This window comes from Myiozetetes cayanensis, unplaced genomic scaffold (genome assembly GCF_022539395.1).
Source record: "Myiozetetes cayanensis isolate MyiCay16 unplaced genomic scaffold, myiCay2020 scf15, whole genome shotgun sequence".
NCBI lineage: Eukaryota > Metazoa > Chordata > Aves > Passeriformes > Tyrannidae > Myiozetetes > Myiozetetes cayanensis.
Window position 1 is genome coordinate 18,630,167 of NW_026087159.1, and position 26,440 is coordinate 18,656,606.

Sequence of the window (26,440 nt, forward strand, 5' to 3'; positions counted from 1 at the left end):
CTGTGTTTGGAGTTAGAAGATTCAAATGCTGAGGTCATGTGCCGGTTAAGGCAACTTCTATAAGAGATTTCTGCTGTTCTTCAGGACCTCTGGACTGAGCCAACACAACCTGCACTCGTGCCCTCGTTTGTTAAGCCAGGCCAGGGCTGCACATTTTTATCTCCTTTGTTCACAACTCACTGGCAAGGTAGGAAAAGCAGCATCATCCTCTCCTTCAACTGCACAGAAAGTTATGGCTTCTTCTGGCCCTTGAGGCTCCTCTGCAGTCCCTGCTCTAAAATCCTGACACTCCTTGTTCTCACACTGCATCTGATGAGCTTCGAGGACAAGAGAGGAGGTTAAGAATCACCACCAGCTGCAGGTTCTGCTGCTTTCAGACAGTTTCTCATACTCACTTTACAGTCACTTACCAGGACCTGCAGGAGAAGTTGTCATAGCTCTGGTAACATCTCTTTCCTGGACTGGGGTAGAATGCTATTTGAGGGCCAACTACATTGTGCCTGTTCATAAATCAGGCAGATCCCACAAGTTTAAAGGGGAAAAGTTGCAATTACCAGGAATTCCTCATGCTGAAAAAAGCTTTTGCTGCCTGTTCATAGAGAGCTGGAGCATAACCCACATAACTACATTTCTTCGGTCCAGGCTGTGGGATAACTAATTGTCAGGAATATTATCTGCCAGTGATAAATGAGCACTCATTTTCACGTGTTCAATGCTTTTATTTTGTGCTGTCAGTGCAAATTAACACCAAAGATTATCACCATATGTGCAACAGCTTTCACAAAACAAATCTTACAAATATACAATATACAGATCAAAACATTATTCTTGCATTTCCAGTGATGAACTCTATGCAGTATGAAGGCAGACAGAAGAAATACAGCTATTATAAATATGTGACCACTAGTGGCAAAGCAGTTTTGTTCTGCAAAATCTGAGAAAGCCAACTTAAACATTTTCACCCTCTGGTGACTCTATGCCCATTTTTTATCTGTAGTTGTAGTGGCAGCCTATGTCAGTGCTTCAACAAGAACCAGGTGTTCAGTGCAACCTCTCAGAGGTACATGCCTTCAGTGACAGCATGTTTTTTTCACATACTTTATGTGGCCACATTCAGGTTGTGTTCCCTGCACTACAGTTTGTGTGTTCCTTCTTCCTACGCTTCCCTAATCAACTAAAACAACACCTTGTCAACTAACAGCACAAACCTAAAGAGAAACATGAAATATGAAATGCAGCTCCATCAACTGCCTCAGCCCCTTAAGACAGGACAACATTTACAGAACTATATAAACAGGAGCTGACAAACAAGAAAGGAGGAAGCAAGAATTTGAGTTTCCAGCTCCCCGATTTACATTCCTTGAGGCACGTCGTGAGGTACAGGGCCAGGTGAGGCAATATAGCTGATCTGGTGGGGTGGTGCTGAGCTCACAGCGCTGCCCATTTGGGGTGGGTTTCCATGGGCAGGGTTCACTGGGTGCCAGGCACTGACATAGTGATAGGCAGGCACCACCGTGTCAAAGCCAGGCAGGGCCTGCTGGCTGAAGGGGTCTGACACAACTGGGTAATACACCGGCCCGTAGGACAGGGGTGCAGGCTCTGCATTTTGGAAGTTACCTTAAAAAACAGAACAAAATGCACAAACACAGACTTGAACCGTATTCAGTGGCCTTTTCACGCTGCCTTTCATTGCCATGAACACAGCAGAACTCAAATACTGACCGTTTGCTGGTGCTTCCAAGGGAACCTGGACCTCAGTTGGCCGTGGATCAGGGAAGACCTGAGGTACTGACTGATCCAAGACAGGAGCTGGCTCAGCATATGCTGGATAAACTTCCACTGGAGATGGAGGCAGCACTGGCTGTACATACACCATGGAAGGCCAATAGCTCTGATGGCAATACTTAGAGGAAAGGAAAAAAAACCACAAGGTCAAGCATACAGACACATCCTCTCCTCCTCCAAAAATCGCTACTAGTTCAGATCTGTAGTTAGGAAAAAGTGCGTTTTTCACCTGCCTAGCCCCTTGAAACAACAAACAAATAAATAATAATAAAAAAATACCACCTCCCAGAAAAGATATTGCAATACCTGCAACAACCAGCTCAGTTCTACACTGCTGCTATGCCAGGAATATTTACAGAGAAAGAACATTCCCACCTACTGGCTTGGTCATGTTCAAAAAAGATTTTTAATATTTCTTCAACTGAAAAAGTTCACATTACTTCTTTTAGTTCCCTGAGCAGCAGCCTGACACTGCATATGACTACTGGTAGAGAAACAACTCCTCATCAGAGCAAGAGTTTCCAAACACAAAGAAATGGTGCTAACCAGGCTGAACACAGCTGTACAAGTCCTAGAAGACTCAAACCACGCATGTCTAAGTGGTCTTTGATGTCTTGTCTAAGTACACAAAGGTTCTCTGCCTTGTTTTCACTGCCTTATTTTCACTGAAAGAACAATATTTATTCACCATGCCCTGCAAAAAGAAAAGCAAACCCCAAAAAACCACCACCACAACCCAGAGTAAAATAACTGAATATACATGCAGAGTGCTTCACATTTCGAGTTAGAACCTCACTTCCTGAGGCACACTTTGATCTCCACCAAGCAAGCCAAGATGTATTAACAGTCAGGAGCACAGGATGCACATTTAGCACACCTGGAAGCCTTCAATCCATTACTATTTTTGTCAAGAAAAGCAGCAGTTTTTACAGGCAATTTACTGTACTCATTTTAAAAGCACTTACTTGCAATCCCAGATTAAAATAATACCGCAAGACCTTTGTATCTGAAATGAAAGGATACGACATTAAAGAGCAGAGGAATGTAAACCAAGAAGCAAAAGCAATTTACACACATTAAGAACATTTTAATTTAAGCTACTCTTACTTAATGAATAAGAGTATCTTAGCACTACTTTATTTTTTTTAAGTCTCAAGGGTAAACAATGCATCTTGAACAGAAGTAGCTGTTAATGCTAGCTTATCTTTTTAACTTAATCCAGCTAGATGTTTGTGCAATAGTAGAGCATTTGTCTGACCAACTTATTATTTAACTTCAATGACTATTATTAGCTTTAATTTTGGTTTACTCATCTTGATTACTCAAGTGGTAACTGTCAGTGGTTTAGACCTTTAAAGTTGACCATTGAAAGGAAAAAAAAAAAAAAGAGAGCAGGTGTTTAATCCCATGATGCAGTTCTGGAACTATGCATGAGAAAAACCTTGATTTCTTAGATTGCAAGACAGCTTTGGTTTAGAGGCTCAGGAAGAGCAAGGCACCTATTCCACAGCACAAAAACTTTGCTTTTTAGCACAGCTGGGAGCTGGAAGGGAGAGCAGGGAGACAACTCAGAAGGAGCAAGGCACTTCAACTTAGGAATACCTCAGAGTTATCATATATATTCTCTACTCACCTAGAGCAGGGCCTTAGCTCAGCAGTGCTTCCCTATCCACCCATGTCCCATGCTTTGCTGCAGGAAGGCACAGTGGCAGCAATGCAAACCCCAGTCTTAAAATGCCATGAGGATTTGTTCCTCTGTCACTGCTGCCCATTTTTAATTCTTTTAATGTTCAGCATATCCACACAGCTGTTTTAGGAAGTGCACACAGATCCATCCTTATGTCAGCTTGCTTAGCCCTGGAAGTGTTGATGATCTGGCTAGAACATTGACCACAGTCACTAAAACATTCAAAATAACCCCAAGGCTGACATGAATGCCAACTTTTTAGTATCTACCTGAAACTGCACCTACATTTGGAACAAGGTGGTTGTTTTTATTTTTTTTTAATCCAGTTTTACTCTTTGATTGTTTATGCAAATCTCCGCAAAGCAAGCAGAGGAGCAGAATGAAATAGGTGCTTCACAGCAGTGATAACAGTACAAAGAGCTGGGAGACTGAAGTGACAAACTGATACTGGAAATACTGCTGGCTGTGGAATGCTGGAACAGAAGCCAGTACAGCAGGAGACCAGTCTTCGTTTACATTCCTATTTTAGATGTCCAGAAATCAAGGAAGCCTTCAGTAAAACACTGCAACCTTATGAAGCAATAGCTAAGCCAGAAGAAGTTGTTTGTATGAAAATACAAAGACCACGTGGACGGCTGACAAAAAGCTCATCCCGTGACAAAGTTTTCCCTCTGCTGATGGGAAGCTCTGGCCAATCCTGAACACTGCTGCACTCTCTGGAACACACTGACATCAAGCAGTCTTTTATCAACACCTCCTTCAAATACAGGGGACCAGGCAAAGGCAGGACACCTATGGTCACTGTTAATAAACATGACTTATAAGTCCTAAGAGCCATTAAAACAAGATCCAAGAGACTACGAAAACTGGAACAAATGCAGATAAAACAAGCAATGCTAAGGTACACAGCAGGTTTTCTTCCAGGTCCAGGACTTCAGTGTGCTGACAAGTCATGGTCCCACACCTATCCCAGGCCTGCAGGTATCTTTAGGAAGGCATGCAGAACTCCAGATCCAGTACACCCACATACTTTACCCTATGACACCCCAAAGCTGCTGCATTTCTTAATCCAAAGGCCATTCAGATTATCATAGAGCAGTCTAACAACACAAATGCTACATGCAATTAGTTAGCAACCTTAAGATACTTTATTCTAGAGTCTATGCCAAGAAGGACATGGCCAAAATTATGCAGAGTGACTCAGCTGAAGAGCTACAGGTGGGGTCTGAAGAGGTTATTAATCCACACCCACTCCAGCTCCTTGTCAGGACACTTAACACCCAATTCTCCCAAGGGCTGAAAGCATCAGTTTAAGGGCATTCACCTAGAGCTGCAAAGCATGAACTCTGATGTTGTAGGATCAGCTAAAGTGATGGTACCACAGCAGGGAAGTGGAAAACAATGTTCAGGATTAACAAATCTGGGAATTGAGAATGCAGGCAAGACAGCAGAGTAACTGTAGAGCTCAGCAGCAGGAGCTGGGAAAGCAGCAGCCTTGGCCTCTGCACACTCATTGCTTAGTGGCTGAAATGGACCTTAAACACTGTCCTGACTGATGACAGTGTGTGACAAGGCCACACGTGCAAGGAACAAGATGACCCTACACTTAAACCCCGGTTTATAATACACCACAGAACCACATCTGGGAGCACAACAAAAACAGCCCACTGAACTGTGCCACAGCACGACTTCAGAAATGCAATTACTGTCATCAGTTATGAGAAAAGTGATTACTGTGACACAAACCACTATGATATAGGCCAAGCACCCCCTCCCTGACATTCATTTATTTAGGGTGCCATCTCGAGCTGCAGCAATCACACATTTGAGTTCGATACAAACTTTCTATTCAAAACTAGGAATTAAAATGTTTTAGCATAAGCATCTATAATACTATTTTTCACTCCCCTGTGAGCTGCAAAGAGCTATTTCTTCTCACTAATGGTATTCTGTTAAGCTTCCAAGGAGAGCACAGGTCAGAAGTGCTGAAGAGCAGCAGGAGTAAAAGCACAAAATACCATCATTACCTCGAGGCAGATCACTGCCACTGGGATCACAAGAGTAAGCTGGAAGAACAGCACCAGCTTCTCCCACCTCACTCACTGGAGGAAGAAGAGCTGGGTAAGTTGGGAATGGCACCGAAGAAACTGCTACAATCGGAAGGAAACAAATGTCACACAGAAAGTCAACTTTGTCACGGCGTGTCAATTGAACAAGGTGCTCAGTTACACAATTCAGCATGCACTTCGCCACCACAGCGCCCCTAAATTCAGGCTCTACCAAAATCCTCTTTAGTAATCACTTTAAAAGAAGTCCAGAAGACATTTTAAAACCAGATGGGAAGGTTCCAATCTCTGAAGCCTTAATCGTATGTCTATCTGCAAGCTTCATATCCCAGTTAAGAAAAACTGTCTTTTTTTCAATCATTTCTCCATATTAGAAGGCAGGCCAGACTTCTCTTACATAACTGTCTGTCCTAGAACAACAGAGAACAGATTAATCGCTTCAAATCATCAGAAGTGTGACAATAAGCCCACAAAAACAAGGCAAGGTTCAAGACATGTCAGGGCAAAAATATTTTGGACAGCCTACTGGTAAATATTCATTAGGTAGGAAGAAATATCACATAAGCAGGTTGGCACCAGTGAGGAGACAGCTTTGAGAGCTGTGCTGATTAAACTCTCAAGCAGACTAGATAAAAAAAAAAAAAAAGGTTAAGAAAAGTGAGACAGAACTGAGCAGAACAGAAGGTGGGGGTTTTTTGGACACTAAATGAAGAGTTACAGAAGACATGAAAAGTCCTCTTTGCAAGAAGAGAAGAATTTTTTTAACAGACATTTCTGGATGTTAAAGCAAATACATCTAAGCAGATACATCTAAGGGGGCAAGTGCACCATGGGACTAACCACAAATCTGATCTCCCTGCACAGAGATTAAGCGAGCACAGAAGGAACTAAGGGTCACAAAAATGAACCAGACACCTGTGTGAATCCTGAAACATCACAGCCAGTGACTCTTCTGGAAGAGACAGTAAAGCCTCTGGACAGTATCTCAACTCAAGGGTATTGCCATGAATTTCTATCTTCTAAAAAGAACTTTCTAGCAAAACTCTTGGCTAAGGGGGGAAAACCCAAAGTAGAGACCTCCAATTCCTATGCAAATTTGGTGGCAACTGCCCCTTCAAAATAAGAAGTCAGCAGTCAAGTTACAACAACTAAACCATTTTAAACCCAAGCAAGTGACATTTCTTTTTTTAAATCTTTTAACATTTGTTTTGGATGGGGGAGGGAGAGGGAGGGCAAAATGGAACTGCAAACTTAGAACCCCAAGCCTGTGGCTGCAGGCTGTACACTCTACCTGGCCTCCCCACAGAAAAGGGAGATACTATGACAGGTTGAACTGCTGTTTGTGGGGGAGCTGCTGTGGTGACACTGGCTGGAGTGGAGGCAGCAGAATTTGAGGAGAGGCCTGTTGCTGGAGCAGTGTAAACATCTGTGGAGGCTGAAACTCCTGCAGAGTTCACCAACACCTGGAAAAGAGTCAGAGTATTCAGCACACTGCCTCTGCAACTGGCTTTGACAGAGACTACAGAAACACCACAGACTTCAACAATTCTCACTTTATATGAATCATTTTGGAAATCCTCACTGTAAAAGCAGCTAACTACCCAAATTCTCTACAAGTTGGCTTGAAAACACCAGTTTAGAGTTACAGATACCTGCAAGGCATCGTCACGCTCTTGTGTTTTGCTTGGTTTTGTTGCAGGGAATTGTAATCTTTGCTGCAAGATCCTGCAGGGGACCCCCCCAAACTGACACAATGCAAGCAGAGTCGTTACCTTTCCATTGAGCTACCACAGTAAAGTGCAAGATAAAGCACCAGACACTACCTTCTGGGGGTAGCTGTAGGAAGCCCCTTCATCTTGAGGTGACACCGAGACAGGCCCTTCTTCCTGAAGGGATTCCAGAACAAAGCATGGTCCATTTAAGTGGCAAAGAAGCCACGAGGCACACAGCCCACACACCCCTAATTTTTTTTTATTTATTTATGGACTATACACTCACACAGATCACCTTTCATAGCTCAAGTAAAAGCAGTTTTATTCTGACAGGCACAGGAGTGCTTTCACACCCACTGTAGAGCAGCAGGTGACTGAAGATGTAGTTTCAAATGAAAAAAATAAAATTCCAATGTCAGTTCTATCACAGATGAGATCTCTTCAGTCCCACAGTGGAGGACCAAGATTAGCTGGAATACAACTTGAAAGGCAGCATGATAAAAGCAAGTGCTGTCTGGAGCAGAGAAAGAAAAGTAAACAGCACTCAAATACACATTTTCTCTTCCACAGAGGGAAAGATGAAAAATCATTCATGTATCCACTGCAATTCAAACTTGACTGCTGAAAAAACCCTTCCTATTCAGGGAGAAAAGGAGAGGGAATGTACAAATGAAACCAACGTGCCTTTCTAAGAAGTCTCTGACTTCTCAGTCTATGTTAAGCCTGCATCCAAGGGAATTTCCTATGAGGAATACTGCACACCTCCAGGATCTCACATCTGAACAGACTGTGACTAAAGCTTACCAAGTTTGCTGGAGGTTCTGCTGAGCTAAACACCGTTGCAGTTTCACAGTCAGGATCTGGAGGGCACAGGCAAAATTAATTGAAAAGAGCTGCATTAAATCTAATGCATAAAAATGTCTTAATGAGTACATTACATTCACCAAATATTCTATCAGCAAAGACTAAACTTTTTACTTACCTGGAGGTGCATAGATATATTCTTCATGAAATTTTCCTACAAGGGAGATAGAACAGGAAGCATTGATTCAGGGAGAGGGGAGGAAAAAAAAAAACCAGCTTGGAGTTACAATTACCTTTTAGTGCATCCATTACTAACACGTTTTCAGTATCATCTTGCTTGTACAGAAAGAGTAAATAAACACTGAAGATACTACATGGAAGAACAAATGGTGTTATCAAGGCTGATGTTGCTAAATTTACACCATGCATTTTTAAGCAGCAGCTTAGCTTGCTACAAACCTACACAGGGGTGCTGGCCTAGTAAGCTTAAACAGAAGAGACACGTTTGTATCAGACAACAAAGAAATATAACGTGTTCACACACATATTCAGAGCTTATAATAAAGAGACTTCCAGGAGATGTAAGGACCCCCCTCTTTACCATCAGAAGCACATCGAAAAATTTCTGGTTTTTTGCCTACTAATCCCTTAAGAACTCACCATTTTCACTTATTTCTTCCTCCTCCTCTGAGGAATTCAGGGTCTGCTTGTTAGGTGAAACAGAGTTCTGGTTTCTCCTCGCTACCCAAAATCCTGCTGGACTGTGGACAGTGGGAGCAGGACTACTCTGGCTCTGAAAGGCAAACTCAGAAGCATGCATTTAGAAATAATTTAAAGCCTTTCCATGCTCCACACAGATGCACACACACGCAGAGCAGCAACAGGCTGGCAGACCAATCTTCCTGCAACCAAAGCTTACCAGAAGTATCATCTGTGTGTCCATTCCTATGCACTTGATTGCAACCAAACAGCTGCAGCCACATTTCTCTCCTTCATCTTTTGTTCTGCCCTGTACACTTAAGGCAATTTTTGCTCTGAAGACCCACCAGTGTTCTATGCCATGCAGTCAAGCTGCTTGCTCCCAGAACTCAGTCAGCTCTAACAAAGCTGGAAAGGAGGGAGTAGACCCCAGATAACAGCCAAGGTTGCTACCTCCAACATATGTCCCTGCATTCCTCATTCTGGAGCATCTGATCTACCAACAGCAGATCAGTTCACCCAAATACTCCAATTATGGTGGGTAAAGTTTATCTTCAGTCACCCCCAGTGAAACCCAGGGGTCACTGCTGGCACAGACACCACTGCCTGTGCTAACCTGACCCACACATGCAAGCCTGGCTGTTTCAGAGAGCAGCACACAAAGTTTTCCCACAGGACTCCAATATTTGACTTGTCCTTTGTCTCTGCACTGAAGTCAGTACTTAGCCACACCACAGTTTAAGGGATAGAGTTCTCTGAAGCAGGACTGTAGGATTGAGATGCTCGAGTAAAAAGAACTCAATTTGCTCTTTTGTCATGGCTAAGGTGACACTCAAAATTCTCCTCAGAAGACATAAGAGACTGATAAAGTGTTTAGAGAGGCTCGAAAGGTTTCCAGAGTTGAAGTAGAGGTTGTAAGTCAGATTATCATCCCATCAGGCCTCTAGTAAGATGGCAGAGTTCTCTGCAAGATACATCTTTCCCCAGAAAATGTCACATTCCTTTACTAAACAAGACAGAGAAAAAGCTTTGGCATTGACAATACCAAAGTCAAGGAATGACCATGAAAACTTATTCATTAGGAGCTGGAGGTGCATGGTTTAGCACCTGGGAGGAAAAGCCAGTAACCTATACTGATTTCATATGGAAAAAACAGAAATTGCAGGATAATCTGTCCTTATTCCTTGGCATTCTTGGAGAAAAGTCAGAGCAAAGATTAAAAATCTAGTGCATGAGGGCAAAGAAAAAATGACTGCTGCTGAAGCAGCCCTGAGCACATTCCCTCTCCCTCATTTCAATGTATTTGTTAAGTCCACTGCTTTCACACAGTTACAAAAAATTCAAACCTACCAGCTTTTTTTTGTTTGTTTCTAAAAGATCTGCTTTCCTATTCAGATAGCTGTGTATCAGTTGGTTTATTGGTGGGTTTTTTTGTTTGGTTTTTTTTGATAGAACACCCAGTTTTGGACTAGGCTTGGACTACAAATAAAAAAGATGTATTTTACAGTTTAAGAATACACTCTGCCATTTTATCTACAAATCAGCAGACAGATTGTTGTACAAGACATCCAGATTCCTAATTTTCTCCTGTTTCTATAGCAGGATACACTGTTGCAGGAACAACACGCTAATCCAAAACTACCCAACTACAAATTCACAGCAACAATCCAGGCTATCACCATACAGTTTCTGGATGTCATCACTCAAACATTAAATTACAGAGTAGCAAATAAGTGAAAAGCTTTCTCCCACAATATTTAGAGTGAGGCAGACATCCACAGGAGGAAGAGATTTTGGTTTGTTTTCAAACTGCAATGGAAAGGAGAAACATGCCCTTATGTTTATGAAAATATACTAAGAAGAAAACAAACCCCAAAGCTACATATTTAGGTAAAGAAGTGCTGTGCATTTGTGCAGGTTTTCCCTCCTCTCTCTCTCTCTGAGAGGTCTCAGCTTACCCTTTGTTCACAACTTACTGGCAAGGTAGGAAAAGCAGGGTCATTGTCTCCTTCAATTTCATAGAAAGTTATGGTTTCCTCTGGCCCTTGAGGCTCCTCTGCAGTCCCTGCTATGAACCCATCCTGACACTCCTTGTTCTCGCTCTGCATCTGACGGCGGCTCCGGCCGTACGAGCTTCGAGGACAAGAGAGGAGGTTAAGAATCACCACCAGCTGCAGTTTCACCACTGTTTTGGTGCTCATTTTTAACTAATTTTTTTTTTTTTTTTGCAGAGCCACAAGAACCCCTTTGTGACACTAACAGCCAGTTCAGCCCCTCACGTCCCACCATCCCCCCAGTGCTTGGTAAAAGAGGTTTACAGTCACTTACCAGGACCTGCAGGAGAAGTTGTCATAGCTCTGGTAACATCTCTTTCCTGGACTGGGGTAGAATGCTATTTGAGGGCCAACTACGTTGTGCCTGTTTATAAACTGGGCAGATCCCCTGAATTTAAAGGAGGAAAGGAGCAATTACCAGGAAGTGCCTCTCAGGTGGAACTCAGCTGGGGTTTCACCTGTTAAGCAGCACAAACTCTCTCCCAACTAGTCTGCAGCAAGAACGAACAGAAAACAACCGGTCACAGCTTTTCAAGACATCATACCTCAGCATCCCAAAGCCACGGTGATGCCTCTGAGGACTCTGCTGGTGATAGGGTTTGTAAGGTGCCACGTCTGCAGCATCCTGGGAGCAGTGAGCCGGAGGAGAGCGCCCCGAAGGAACGCTGTGCTGGAGCCGGGGTGGCAGCAGGGGCTGGCTCCTGCTGTAAGCCACGGTCATGAAGACTTCCTTGCCACGAACTTTCTTAAGCATCCTCTTCCGTGTTTTCATCCCCATGTCTGCAGTTTTCATTGAGGACAGAAGAGACAGATTTAAACCTTAGCCCATCACAGAAAAAGTGCATCACAGCTATGCAAAGTTCAGGCCCTTCTTCTGAAGGTTCAAGCAGGTATTTTTGCATCATGAGAATACAAGCATCTTACATGTAAGTACCTGCCCCCACCTTCAGCTGATCAAACCAGCACTCTCAGGATTTAAAATCTCTTTATGAAGGCTGAACTTATTTAATAAAATTAAGAAAACCACAACAACTCCCCCAAATTAAACATTTACAATCCATATTTAGTTGGCTGGGGAAAGCCCTAAGTCCATCCATGCATCTCTGCTAATGCCAAATCAGACAAGCTTTCTGGTTCATCGATGCAATCTTTATGGAAATGTCCTCAAGTGGCAAAGTTGTTTTCAGTCATTTTGAGCAATAATTGATTTGCTCTGTATTTCAATGTATTTGCTCTTTTGCAAAGGCAAATTCATCTCTGTCTGAAGGATAACTTTACATCAAACCCCTGCAGCCATCAAGTTTTGTATCCCAGGTTGAATTAAGTCACTTCCAATATCCAAAGACTGCTACAGTGACAACTGTCACGAGCATCTCCCCTCCTCCCCCCCCCAGTTCCAGTGCTTCTCAAAACCTTGTACAAACCTATTCCTGAGAAGTGGCCACCTGTTATTTTCTGATAGGCTCCTCCTCTTCGGTTGTGAGCCCCATTCCAGGCAAGGACAGGAGCCACCTGAGTCACTGGCTTTAAGTTTGCCAGAGGAACTGTGTGTCTGGACAGAGAACACACCCATGTTAGCAGTGCCCCAGGACATGCTGGGCAGGACTGCACAGCTACAGAAGCTGAAGCAACATCAAGGTAGAAGAAAATAGAAGAGTTTGTGAAAATAAATCATCTGTTTCTCTGATACCAAGCACATATTACTGCTATTTGTTTAATAAAAAGAGGCAACCTAGGCTGTAGTCTCAACCCTGTTTACCTCCTAGGCCAAGGGTGAATGACTAAACAGCAAGGGGGAGAAAAGGATTAGACTCACTGAACTTCAAGCATCTGTGAACACAGAAACTCAGCTAGAAAGAGCTCAAACTTGAAGTAATCACCAGATTGCTTACTTTTCTGCCAGCTCCTCAACAAAGACAGTCAATGTGTTGCTGTCCTGTCCAACTTCCTGGATGTGAGCATTGTAATACCTCTCTCCTGGCTCCAGACGTACCTGCAGAGAGAAAAGGAATCTCTAAAAAAACCCAAACTGCATCAGAATATTGTCTACAAACCACTAATAAATAGCAAAGGCTGCTCCCAGGCCAATCCTGTGTTACTGAGGTGGCCCAGGAGTCTCAAATACTTCTTCAAAATTACAGGCAGGCAGGAAGGAAAAAAGGAAATCAAATCAGTCTGGTGAGTGACAGAGAGGAAGATCCCTGCTTCCTAACTCATTTTTATACACTGTGCCAAGCAGATAAGCACCAAGGAAGACCACTACTTGAGAACAGAAGATAGAACAGGAAATTGGAAAGACAAGCTCTGCTCGGCAAGAAACAAGTCACTAAGTGACTCGTGAGCACTACTTTAAGCAGTGATTAAAAAAAAAAATAAGCCCTGACTACATACACCATCAGAACACAAAGAAAACTGACCTTCCTTTCAGCATCTCCTGGCCATATCATGCTACTCTTCCCTTTTTATTTTATATAAATATTTTGCTATGTCACTGTTGAGAAAGGGAAGACTATCCAGAATTGTTGTTGATACCCAGTGAAAAAAAAAAAATCTAAAGACAACTACCTCAAAAGTGCACCCCCTGCATTTTGAGCTCTGCCTGCACAAACAGAATGGGTATGACTGGTTCACCATGAATTTCTTGCTTTTTCTTCACACTACCCAAAGTTTCAAGGTAGATTTTAGAAAAAAAGTACATTAAAAATAAAGTCAAATTAATTGCTACATGGAAGAGAATGAGAGAAGCCTTGGAAAATTCTATGAAATAAAATGGTTTACCATATTCCATTTAAAGCAGTTTTAATAGTTTATCATAACTGAGTCTCCTTTGAGTACTAACCTGACACTTGTCTCCTAAAAAGTACTGTCTCCCAGCAAACACCATGTAGTCAGCTTTTTGAAGCTCTAAAAATAAATGAAGAAATGAATAAAAAGAAAAAAGCCTTTAAAACTACTGCTCTTTCTTCTTGTATCCTACAAGTACTTCATGACAGCATCCAACTATAATTAATAGGCCAACTGAGTAAATATTTCCTATGCACACCTGAAAACATTCACAGTAACAGTGAAGTAACTGTAGATGTTCTAAACCAGACCATAACCAGGATAAGTCAGACCAATAATAACCAGATAATGCAGCAAGTAGCACTACAACTTCAATGCTACAATGTCTTTGTGGTGATACAGAGTTAATCTGCACTTAATACAAATGCTAGTATTCAGAATTTTGGGCATATCTTGTCTTGCCAGAGTCCTGGTGGCACTTGGTAAAAATGAAATGTCATCCAAGAAAAGCCAACATTGTCAAAGTGTCCTTGCTCCTACATTTCAGTGGGGTTTTCTCAATTCCTTGCCTGGATTCTCTACAAATCAGTGTTCTACATAGATAATTGGTTACCATACTCTGTTCCAAGAATTTTAATGACCCCCATTACTGCTTAGGCAGTTTTAAAATGCTGGAGTTCTTCAGTATGCAAAGCACATCAGGTCAGACATCAAACATCACTTAAAAACTTATCTTTCTTGGTAACTTCTTGCTTTACAGATCAGCCACAGTGTGTGCCAAAAAGCAGCCAGCCTATCCCAAGCCACAGAGGCCATGCAATCCCTCCAGAATGTAAAAATCCAGCATGGTTGGGAAGCAGGAGATTGACAGATTGAGATCTTTATTATTATACAATTCTGAGGCCAAAATTGTGCTATAAAAAGAAGCCCTTACACACATGTTGTAACTAAAAACTCTCAAATCTGGCTCTTCTCCAGTACAACAGAATGGCAACACAGAGTTGGGTGCTTTGCTTTGAGTCCTGTTTCCTGTATACAGTCAGTAAGCAGCAGAGGGCACATTTTCAGCAACTCTGCACCATTGTACAGTATGAAAAGCAGTGTATTTTGTACTTGGAATTGCAGGCAAGAAACCAGCTACTGGAAAGAACATGTCCTACCTACAACTATCTGCTGGGTTCATCTACATCCTTCACATTTCTGTTGTGAAGAGACAGGTGACCCAGGACTCAGATTCTTAACATTAAGCCTAGGACAGGAAGAGTTTTTTGGCTTTCTCCTTTTCAAAGATACCTTTTCTGCTGTCCAGCCAAACATCAAACTCCACATTTCGATAGATGGCAGAGTCCAGGGCCTTTAGCACTTTATAAGGAACAGGCATCTTTGGAGGAATTTCTGAAGGCTAAAACAGAGTAGAAATGCATCATTAACAAGTGCATTTCAGGCATTCAGCACAGCCTCGAATCCATCAGCATCTCTGGGGATCATTTTAAAGTGTACAGATGCTGCTTTCCAAAATTTTCACTTCCACTGTTATCTCCCTAAAAACTAAAACTCAAGAATATGAAAGCACATCTACGTATTCAGGTGCTGAGCAAACAGATCTGGGGAAGTAGAAACAGGCTCAAGAGTAACATTTGGCATGTTTTTACTCAAAAAGAATCAAAAGAAGTTAACCAGACCAACCAAGCCATGACTTTAGAAATCAGTGGGAATTTCAGTTATTGTATCTGAAAACAGGTTTTTGTAGAGTTTCTAAAACTGTTCTAAACTGATTTACACTATGATCAAGAGAAAAGTGAGCCAGTTTAAACCACTTGTGGGGAAAAACAAACAACAGACCAGGAAACATCTGCTAAGTTCCATCTTTCAGTGGAAATGAAAATTAGCTAGGGAAGAACTAGAGAATTTCAGAAAAAAAAAAAAAAAAAAAAAAGGCTTATCCAATTTAATAGAAACTCAAGACAAAATCAGAAGACAAGCAGATGGAAAAAATAAACCACATTCTAAAAATGGATTTTTGAAAGTGAGTCGAAAGAGGGTTTAGCCCTAGCATGGGTAACAACATACAACAGAAAAGAAAAAAACAAACAAAAACACTCTGTAAGGGTTTCTTCTCTAACTGACAAACCTTTTCTTCTTCAATGCCTTGTTTGAACTTAGCTTCCTCTGGATTGTCAGCATCATTGCCTTCCCAGTCATCCACCCTAAGTAATTGAAAATAAGATTACAGAAGATACAACACACGATTTCTAGCCAGGATTAAAATCAACCAACTGCTCATCCAACCCGAAAAAGCACCACGGTGCCATCAAGTGGTAGAATTTGCCTGAAACACTAGCAATGTGCAGTGCAGTACAGCAGAATCCTTTTCCAGGTCTTAAGAGCAAAACCTTTACTTGTTCCAGCATCCACCCCTAATGAGGGTAGTACTTGTGTTCGGAAAGGATTGAAGGTGATCCCACTCAGGGACTGAATTCTTGCACTGTCAAGTACAAGACACTTTGTCCTAGGTCCCATCAGTGTCATCTGCAAGCGTTCTGTATTGGCCACAGGCAGCTCTAAAACCTTTCAGGGCTGTACAGGCTTAGAAGAGTAATAAATGTCTCACTAAAAAAAAAAACCAGCTTTGATGAAATAAGGAACAATTTTCCTTACAAATAAGCTATCATTTTACAGATTAAGACACAACTATAATGTAGCCTGCAGCAGAAGATATTCCATCCCATGACACTTCCCAGCTCCAAGGGAAGCACAGGATATACTCTGCCATGATACACTTGACGTGTGTGGCATGACATAGCAAAAAAAGAGTTCATATACCATAAAAAAATTCAAAGAAATGTGGAAAAGTTGTCCTCTGCAAGGGTTTTAAATTTTTTTGCTTCCCTTTCACCAGCTCCCCTTCCCAAAATACTACCTCTTTTCTGATGGGTTTCTGGACACTTTCTCATGGAGACAAGCGAAGTTTGCATCCTCACTTCCTACACGACCACTGTTTCTGTTCTTCTTGGATCCACTTCGAAACACCTCAACTGCAGACCTTAATTCTTCCTCATCCATACCAAACACATCTTTGTACAGGATCTCATATAACAGAGCTGATCAACAGAAAGCTCGATAATATGAGATTCACAAGAACTGCTGCAATTTTCAAGGTAAGCACATCTTCAGATATATCTACTTTTCAAAGCACTAGTTACATTAAGTTTAATTAAGAAGAGGATCATAAAGTAATTCAGGTGGGAAGAAGGGACCTCTGGAAGTCATTTGCTCCAATACCCCACTTAACAGATAGAAAAATGAGTGTATGTTACATTAGCATAAAATAAGTGAGCTTCCACCTCTCTCCTCCCCACCCCTGAAAGCTGAAACAAACCCTGCCTAGAAACACATGAAAACATGGAATTCTCTTCCACAGAAAAACGATTTCAAGTTTACCCTGGCAAATAGCAGCATTTTCCTGAAATTGTTTTGTATACACAGAGTCATAATGGCCATTGCCGGAACAACACAGTAAAATCTGGGAAAGAAAGAAAAAGAAAGAAAGGTTTTAAGGCTGGAATTATGTAAATCCAAATTCTTTCTACCTGATATCCTAGTTCCAGACTACATTATTCTTTCATTCTATAGCTGACACCAATTCACCAAGAAAACAATAAATATTCTCAATATAAATATGAAAAAGCTGCAGAATCAGCTTAAAACTGAATCCTAGATAAAGCCTCTAAATAAGTTTGTCTGTCATACAAATAACACCCATTTGTACATCCTGCTGTATTAAACATGAATTATGAGTTTGTTTCCACCTTACTTCCAAGATCACCCATTGCTCAAGAGGTAAAATAAATACAAGCCATTTAATGCAGTACCCTGAGACACACTGTCCAAGTGCCAGAGGCACATTTCATCCTTCTCTATGCGAGGGACAAGAAGAGCATTTATTCCTCCAGCCCTCAAAGCCTTACTTTTAACAAACCCTATCATGCTGCTTTTTGAAGGGATGCCTGCAGATTTCTGCAGCAGATCCACATGCACACCACGTAAATGTGTGCCATCAAACCCCACCCTGGCACGCAGCCAGAGCCAACTGCAACCAGCAGAAGCTGTGAGGCAGCTACCAGCACACTGCCAGCGAGGATGCTTCCCAGAAAACCAGCAGGAGCTGGGATGCCAGGGCTCTGAGTTCTGTGAGCACTGCCAGGGAGGATGAGCGACACCAGAAGGAGCTGCTGCCTGGATGGACAATCTAATGACAGACAGCTGCCAACACTTAATGAGAGCTCTGGTTTCAGAGCTCTCAAGAGGACAAACACACATTTAGACCATACTGCTTGATTTTTAAACTCAGCTCATTCTGGAATTAAATTAAGCTACGCAGGAAACTACAAAGAAAAAGAAAGAAGTGTGTGTAAACAAAGTCAGCAGTGCTAATCAGCAGGAATCAACAGCTGCTGCAGCACAGATCCAGAGCAGCCTGGCCACTCTGGCAAATGTAACAGCCCACACTGAAATCACCCCACAGCAACTTCACTGGCATCATAGCCTGAACTAGCCACATAACTGCAGGCACAGCTGCCTGGCTGCAGAAGGAAGGTAATACATAGTATTTTTCCTTTTATGTTCCTTCCTTTTGCCCCCAGCAGTAGACAAGTTGTTTCAATAGCTCCCATCCTTAAGTGCCATCAATTGGTACGTCATAGAAATCAGCTTTAACAGATCAATCCAACCCCAGTAACTTCTCCTTTTCAGTAAAAAACCTGCACACCTCCTCTGACTTCAGGAAGCGGCACTAGGGGTGGGGAGAACACCTTCTCTTTGCCCAATATGAGAAATGTATCTTGTTGTAACTCAACACATTTCATTCTACGCTGTCAGGTCACTCAAATTTTTACACAAACATTTCAGAAACACGAAAGAATATCCTGGAATTGTGGCATTACCTCTTCCTGTCACCATCAAAATTTTAAGCAGGAGTCAGAATGGCAGGGAACAGCACACAAACCCATCCCTCAGACAGGAAGCAAAGCTGCTATAACTGAGCTCACTGCTGTGCAAATCCTGTGCTTTTACTGCGAGCTGAAGTCAACTCTGGGGTTTCGTTCACATATGCAAGGGCACCAGTTTCAAGAGCTCAATTCCAGCAGGACTGAAGGTAATCAGATACCAGGGATAGGAGGAAATTGTCTTCACTTTTACTCACCTTGTCTTCAAAGTCATTGTCTGTAGCATATGTGGGTGGCTTTCCAGGGTACCGGTACAGAATGAAGTCTCGCCTACATGAGCAGAGGAAAAACAAGACTTACAAGAGCAAACTTTTAGTAGAACCACGTTATGAAAAAGTTTGCAGGGAGCTGTTTGGAGAATCCACATGGTTTACAGAAAAATCATGTGAAGTACTTTTCCTGATAAGTGAATGCAATGGCCAGGTGAGTAAACACCATCCATCTTGAGAGGAAAAAGGAAAATTATCTGTCAAAGTCCGTGGCATTTACTCACAGATGAAATCAAGGATTGATGCTGGCAGAAGGGTGCTCAGACATCAAGGCAATTTATTTTTCTAGAATTTACAATTTATGAGACAATGGCTAAGGGAATTAGTCCCCCTGCAAAAGGACTAGAACCCCAGTATAGAGAACCAGTAACTCATGCCAACTTCAGTTTGTTCCTTTAGTACTGGAGTACAACAAGCCTGCAAAGGGAGGCTTCTTATTTCTAGGGCTGGAGAGCCAGACTATTTGTTACAAGATAGCAGCATTTTTAGCAAGCCAGCAGCACCTGTGCAGGCTTTAATTTACCTCTGAAATAAGTTATCAGGGTTTATGCAGCAGGTAGGGCAAGCACTCCTCACTACTGGTGCTTTTTCAAGAAGACTTACATGAGTTTTAGTCATGCTTTTAATTAGCACAGTGTTTCCACTACAGACAGCTCCTTATTTTTCCCACCCTTCAGCCCGCAGAAAGTTTAACATCAGCAAAAAGATAACAAAGGAGCATCACTGGAAAGTGACCCACCCTCCCCTTAACCCACAGGGGCTGTGATGGCACCATTTACATGTTAGTTAAAGAACTCTCTTAGGGAAGCATTTCTCTCCCTGTGTCACACATCCACAGCTCAGGGACAAACAATTAGAAGGTTCTGGGGCCAGAATCCCCACACCATCAAGCCCAAAACAAGAAAAGATAAGAAACAGACACTTACTTGTACATCACTGATAAAGCACTTATTTCCAGCTGGCCAGCACTTTCCTATGCAAGATTGTAAGATTATATAAAATAGTAGATGCATCTTGAACATCAACAACTCTATTCCAGCTCTCTGTACTATTAAAACCCCCATCCAAACTCATCAGTTTGTTAAAACAATCAATGCACTGGAAGCTGAGATGTTAGAATTGGGGGGAGAGTGTGGTGTGGTGAAAGGGGATAGGAAAGATGGGATAGCCACAATTGCCAAAATGAGTAAAATGGAACAGTTCTGGTATCAACTCTTAAACACATTACTCGAGATAGATCTGTTTTGAAATTAAAACCACATCTTTTTCAGACTGCTGCACTGACCAAGCTTACTGGTTAAAGACTAAAGAAATAAAACTTTGAACTCGAGTATTTGAACCTGAGGGTAAAGGAAGAAGCAGGGGATTGCAAACACTCATAAACATTTAATGTGAATTACACTCCATGTATTTGCTTTTTTCTTAGAGAAGAATTGCAATTCTGAGTAAGCTTTCATTGTCCAGCCTACAGATTGCTTCTTTGCACCATACAAATTCCCCACTAAAAGTGGTACTGCACAAACAGTTTATTAATGGTTATTTAGTATTACTTATGTAAACAAGACCCCAGGATTGGGGTCCATCTAAAAAACCCACAAACTCAAATAAACACATTTTAAACTGTCAGTTAATTCTAGAACGTTCCTGTTCTAGTCTCCTCAAATTTTAGCCTTTTGACAAGTATTAGGTGAGTTCTTACCTTTGGATCTCTTAGTCGCTCTAGGTATTTCTCAAACGAGCCTTCCACATACTTTCAACAAAGAAGAAAACAGATATAAAAACGCAGGCAGTTGGAAAGCAAAGTTAAACCTAAACACTACATATCAGCTACTAGCTGTTGTATGGAAGGGGGCAGAGCAGGGGCTGGGGACATAAACACCAAATTTAGGACTAGCGTGCCAATTCCTATCAGTTTTGGGATCTGAAGGGCTCTGGCCTAACCAGGGGTAGGATTTTAGCTGTTCCCTGCCTTAAATCATGGGAATGATTTGGGGTAACAATGTGGAAACACCAAGAGATTCTAAAAAAAAACCAGGAGCACAAGTCATGACCTGTACTCTGTGGCTCATCTCCCTCCTGCTTTAGATTATGCACTTACATTGTGAGTACTGGGAACAAAAACAACCAAACAAAACCCCAAAACACAACCCCCCAAAAACACACCACCACCATGCACACAGCTGCACCCACACAAACTGCCACAGACAAAACCAAGCGAAAAACCCACCCCAAAACCCCAGGATTTCATGGGCATAGTAGAGTTTCCCCCCAACTTTTGGTATTTATTTCTTACTCTAAAGTCCTACGTATTTCCTACTTATTCATTTCTGCAACGGCTGCTCCACAGAGATCATACACAAGTAACTCTCACCCTGCTACCTGGGTTTTAGTAACTTGTCGTGTGATTTCAGCTCACATAACGTAAATTTCTCTTCTCTTACAAAGCCGTCAAGCCTGGCAAGGCACAGCACGTTTCTGGGGGCGTGTTTAGTGCAAAAATCACACCCGCCCTCCCTCAGTTCTCCCCAACTCCACGTGCCCAGCTGCCCCACGCGGTTACTCACGGACTCAAACTTGGACTGGTGCCGCCTCATGAAGGAGACACAAGCTTTCCTAACTTCCAGATGATGAATCTGAGACGAAAACAGCTGGGAGAAGCAAAGGTTACAAAGGAACGAAGGGGAAAACGTCAGAGCTTATTTTACGCTTCACACTAGGCTTATTTTACCCGTAAAGACTTGAACAGCGCGACAAAAGCGAGGCGGCGCGGCGGGTCACGACACGTGAGGGCTGAGGGAGCCCCGAGCGCCCGGTGCCGGGGGGATGATCGCTCCCATCCTCAGCACGCACTCTCAACCCATCCACACCCACACTCCCACCATCCCCACCCGCGGCACCTCACTCTGGGCACCCGGGGGCTCTCCGGGAGCACCCCCAACCCAGCCCCGGCGGCGCCCGGCCTGAGGCGCCCAGGCTACCCCCCCCCAGCCCGGGCGGTCGCCCACTTGCTCCGAGACGGCTCTGAAGAGGCAGGAGGCGTCCTTGGCCGTCATCTTGCGGTAGAGTCCCAGGCTGCCCAGGTACTCGTCCATGGCCACCTCGCTGAAGGACTTCTGCCCGAAGTACTTCTTCCAGCCCTTCTGCATCTTCCCGGCTGAGGCGGACGCGAGCTCGGCGCGAGGCGCTCCGCGCGCGGCCGCCGCTTAATGAGGGGCCGCTAATGAGGGGCCGCGCCCACCTGCGGGACCCCCCGGCACCGGCCCCCGCTGCCTTTTTCCCCTGTTCCCTGCGGGGGAATCCCGCAGGAGCTGCCCCCGCCCAGGACATTTTAAGGTATCCCGCTCTCCCGCTCCAGCCCCCGCCTCATCCCCGACCTGCCTCGGGAAGGGAGCCCGTCCCAAGACAACTCCTGCAGGAACATCCATCGCTCGGCATCCCTGAGCCCGTAACCGGTGCGAACATCAGCCCAGCTGGTTATTCGGAATTCCCTGGGACGTCCCTGCACGCTCCCGGGCTGGGGACGAGTTGCTGGCAGTAAATTTGAAATAACAGCTCCATAGAAGTTCGTTAAGGTGAAAATCTTAGTTCTTCCTCATAAAGCACTTGGGGTAAACTGCGGGGATTGGCAAAAATGACAACTGTACAGCCTGATTATTCTACTTGATTAGGAGAATGCTTCTATGTACGTTTAACTTCCTAAAAAAAATTGCACTTAAACATAAGTTTGTTGTTTTAAACAACATCAGCAAAAAATCCACAAAAAATAATGTACTTGCAGGAAGGGTAATTAGCACTGGTCAGCACTACAATTCCAGACCTTTACAACTCTAAGAGCCTGCAGGAACATTTGTAAACCCTTTGGTTTTCAAAACATTTAGCGAAACAAACCAATGTAGCATCAACATCGCTGAGCATTTCAATGGTTTAAATGTGAAGCTGGAATCAGCCTCTGACTCATAGAATGGTTTGGGTTGGAAGGGACCTTAAAGATCAACTCATTCCACCCTATGCCATGGGCAGGGACACCTTCCACCAGCCCAGGTTGCTCCAAACCCCGTCCAACCTGGCCTTGGGCACTTCCAGGGATCCAGGGGCAGCCACAGCTTCTCTGGCAACCTGTGCCAGGGCCTCCCCACCCTCACAGGGAAGAATTTCTTCCCAATATCAAATCTAAATAGGAAACATTAGGCTTTACAGAAGCCCAAACTAAGTCACTATGGGAAAACACCATGTGAATGGAGTGATTGTATTGCCAAGCCCATTCCTCTCTTATGTTTTACTTCAGTAAATCACCCAAACTCAGGTCAGCTGGTGGGCAGTTCAGCAGCTAATTAGCAGTTCTTGACTCTTCTCACCCAGACTCATATCAAGTGCCCCTTTCTCTTTTAAGAGGCTTAAATCTCTCCCTTTTGAGTTCTTTTTACAGTATTTTTGTAAACACATGAAGGCGGCATCTGCTTATTTGCAGAACATCATCACGGGAACATCAACAAAAGCAACTTAATTCCACCTGTCTTTAGCATATATGGTCAAGAGACCCTTAAGAAGTAGTTTAGCTTGTCCTCATCACTAGAATTACCATCCCAGGGGAGACCTTGTGATGTAAATATGTCAGTCCATAAACTAGACAGTTCCTACTCTTCCTCTCCTGGTTGGCTCTGTGCTCTTTTAAGCATAAAGCTGGATGGCTTTGGCACTAAACTGGAAACCATCTGATGCCAGTTAATTTTAACAGACATCTTCTTTGAGGGTTTGCCCAAGCTGGTGGATCTTATGTATAGAAGACCTCACTACGAGAGGAGAAAAGGAGTTTTTTTTCTGATATTTTTATTCTTCTGTATTGTTTATTGAAACCCAACAACTTTATCCAAGAACAAAGCAAACTTTTCTGGCTGTCCAGGAGGAAAAGGTTTCAAAGTTGACAAGTCCATCATCTGCAGCGTCTCCACAAGAGTGCTGTAAAAACAGATCAAACCCAGAAATTAAAAAAAAAAAAGAAATCCATCCCAAAGGGAATTTCTTTATACACACTTTTTTTTTTTTTCTAGTTGTACACACATAATCCTTTAGCATGGAAATCAAAATAAGGACACGAAAGGAAGAGACCTCACAGAGCAGCAGGCCCCAAGCAGAACTGGCTCTTAGGGCAGCACTGCTGAGAGCAGACTTCAATCACCTTTCACAGACAACCTCAGCTCAACTTTTTAAGCTTCTGTGGTTGCAATGCTGGGAGACTGAACAACATCCGAGGATCTTCTCCATGAACCACACCAGGAAATTCATCCTACTTGAACACATGGCACAGTTCTCCACCAATCCCAGAGCCAGAAAGAACTGCTACATCGATCTGTTACTTGCTATTTTCAAGCTGCAGATAAGGCTCAAATGCTTGGCACTGCCCAATGAAAAGAAATAAAAATTCCTTCCTGCTTCCATAGCTGGCAGAAGCACCAAGATAACAAGTTTTAAGAAACTTGCTCAACATAAATGAATGCCACACCTGGTCTGCTAAGAAAGCTCTTCTGAAACATATGAAATCCTATTTGCAGGGCAAAAGAACAAGATAAGACTAAAAACTGGGACTTGTATTTCCTCTACCTTCGATTTAGGGGTCATCTGTTATTTTCAGAGTGCAGTCTGTCATAAAACAGTAGATAAAGTCAAAGCAGGAGAGGAAATGGAACAAACAGCAGTCAGGATGAATACAAACTATCAAAGGATTTTGATGGTTTTGTTTGTTTGTTTGTTTTTAGGGGGAGGACTTTTTTTCCTGTGTTGTTTGCTCCATGGTTTGTTTTGGGAATTTTTTTTTGTGTTTTTTGTTTGGTTGTTTTATTTTTTCCCCTGAAATGACACGCAGTAGATGTGTGGAACTCCTTGTCAGAGAATATATTGGATTCAAAAAGTTTGGCTAAAAGGGCAGCCTGAATTAGTAACTGAAAAACAGAGGTACTGAAGGTCCTAACCTGACAGCATCTGACTTAGGAATCCCCCTGAATCAAAGGATCTAAGAGCATTAGAAAGAAAGTAATATAAACACATGTTCTTGTCCTCTTTCTGCTTTTGGCTGGGCATCTGTGTATGGCCACTGAGCTATGTGGACTCCTAATCTTTATCAGTAAAGCCATTCTTATGTTTTGTTCTAAATACTCCACATGCTTCTAATCTTACTATGTTAGTGCAGCTGTAAAGTCAACTTCAGCGCCCACCCTTTACAGGGAAAGTGCAAGGCTTGGTAAGTGTGGTAAATTAGCACCTAATATTAATCTGTCCACTCTGGAAAATCTAACGTACAAACAAATGGAGGTTACACAGAATAATGTACGTTTCTTTGGTACATTCTCAATTCTGCAGTGACACAGTCAATGTGCTGAGCACTTGCCCAGCCAGGACAGCCCCAGCAGCTGCATACCTGCAGTTACAGCAGAGGACATACCCATCTCTCTGGAGCTGTTTGGCCAGTTCAAGCTGATGGTTGTTCATCAGCTTGTCGTTTATTACTACTATTAGTGGTTTTCCTTTTTCTAGAGTCTCCAGACAGCTACCTGCACCTGTAAGAAAAACAGAAAACACGGCGAGAGATGAAAAATCCCACTTGCTCCTAAATCAGGGGAGATCCTTGGAGTGGATATTTAACTCCCAACCTCTTAACTGCAGACCTCAGCATCCACAGTCAGCCCAGCCCCGAGCTGGAGAGTCACGGACTTCATCCCACGGCCCCCCACCCTGGGTCCAGGAGCGCAGGCCCGGCAAGCACAGGGGGCTGTACCTGCGTGGCCCATGGGGCTGCACATGGGGCTGTACCTGCGTGGCCCATGGGGCTGCACATGGGGCTGTACCTGCGTGGCTGATGACCAGGTCGGCGCTCCGCAGGTCCTCTGCCAGCGAGTCCTTGAAGCGGAACGCCTCCAGCTGCAGGGCCGCGCCGCCTCCGGGCACCGGCGGCTGCCACGCTCCCCGCCCCACCTGCAGCACGACCTTCTGGAAGCCGCGGCTCTGCAGCGCCTGCGGCGGGACGGGCAGCGATGAGGGGACAGGTGACGGGGGAAATGGGGGGAGATGACAGGGGAAGAAGGGATGGGGGACGGATGGGCGGGGAGGGAGGAGAGGGAGATGACAGGGAAGAGGAGGGGGCGGGGAGGATGGCGCGGGATGACAGGGAGTGACAACGGGGACAGATGAGGGGCGGGATAACCCGCATGGACGAAGGGGGTGTGTCCAGCTCGGGCGCCGGGCCCTGATCCAGGTGTTACTCCGGCCCGGCTACCGCTGCCCCCTCCCCTCCCCTTCCCCCGCCAACTCTTCACGCCTCTCCCCGCGGCCACCCCATGAACGGCCCCCGCCCTCCGCCACCCCATGGCGGGACAGGGCCGGGAGGGGCAGGATCCCCGCGCAGGCCCGGCCGCCGGGCGGGGGTGGCGCGGGCTGGAGCCGCTGTTCTCCGCCGCCTCACCTGCAGCGCCGGCGGGGAGCGGGCGGTCGCGATCAGCTCGTCGAAGCTGGTGGTGCCCACCGTGACGAGCACGGACTTCATGGCCGCCCGCCCGCCGGCGGCTCTGGGCTGGCCGCGGGGC

The 26,440-nt window shown here is 43.9% G+C and overlaps 1 protein-coding gene across 1 annotated transcript; it reads right to left on the reverse strand.

Moving 5' to 3' along the window:
• Nucleotides 1-698: 698 nt before the first annotated feature.
• ALG13 (ALG13 UDP-N-acetylglucosaminyltransferase subunit) lies at nucleotides 699-26,440 on the reverse strand. The gene is made up of 27 exons (XM_050310894.1): nucleotides 26,320-26,440; nucleotides 25,706-25,871; nucleotides 25,279-25,417; nucleotides 23,713-23,822; nucleotides 21,769-22,068; nucleotides 21,431-21,561; nucleotides 20,566-20,616; nucleotides 19,793-19,839; nucleotides 18,795-18,867; nucleotides 17,033-17,114; nucleotides 16,512-16,692; nucleotides 15,723-15,798; nucleotides 14,885-14,993; nucleotides 13,647-13,711; nucleotides 12,700-12,800; nucleotides 12,232-12,359; nucleotides 11,353-11,587; nucleotides 11,082-11,195; nucleotides 10,730-10,886; nucleotides 8,715-8,847; nucleotides 8,233-8,268; nucleotides 8,055-8,110; nucleotides 6,830-7,001; nucleotides 5,500-5,622; nucleotides 2,751-2,791; nucleotides 1,723-1,903; nucleotides 699-1,617 (listed from the first exon to the last, which is right to left on the reverse strand). The coding sequence occupies exons 1-27, from the start codon at nucleotides 26,398-26,400 to the stop codon at nucleotides 1,352-1,354; spliced, it is 3,354 nt and encodes a 1,117-aa protein (XP_050166851.1). The 5' UTR covers nucleotides 26,401-26,440; the 3' UTR covers nucleotides 699-1,351.

What these genes read in the sequence shown, in the direction of transcription:
- ALG13 (XM_050310894.1), bottom strand. Translation starts at nt 26,400, where the DNA reads ATGAAGTCCGTGCTCGTCACGGTGGGCACCACCAGCTTCGACGAGCTG. An exon ending in GTCCTCTGCTGTAACTGCAG is followed by an intron (nt 23,823 to 25,278) that starts GTATGCAGCTGC and finishes CTGTTTTTACAG; the next exon opens with CACTCTTGTGGAGACGCTGC. An exon ending in AGAGCCCCCGGGTGCCCAGA is followed by an intron (nt 21,562 to 21,768) that starts GTGAGGTGCCGC and finishes GCGTAAAATAAG; the next exon opens with CTCTGACGTTTTCCCCTTCG.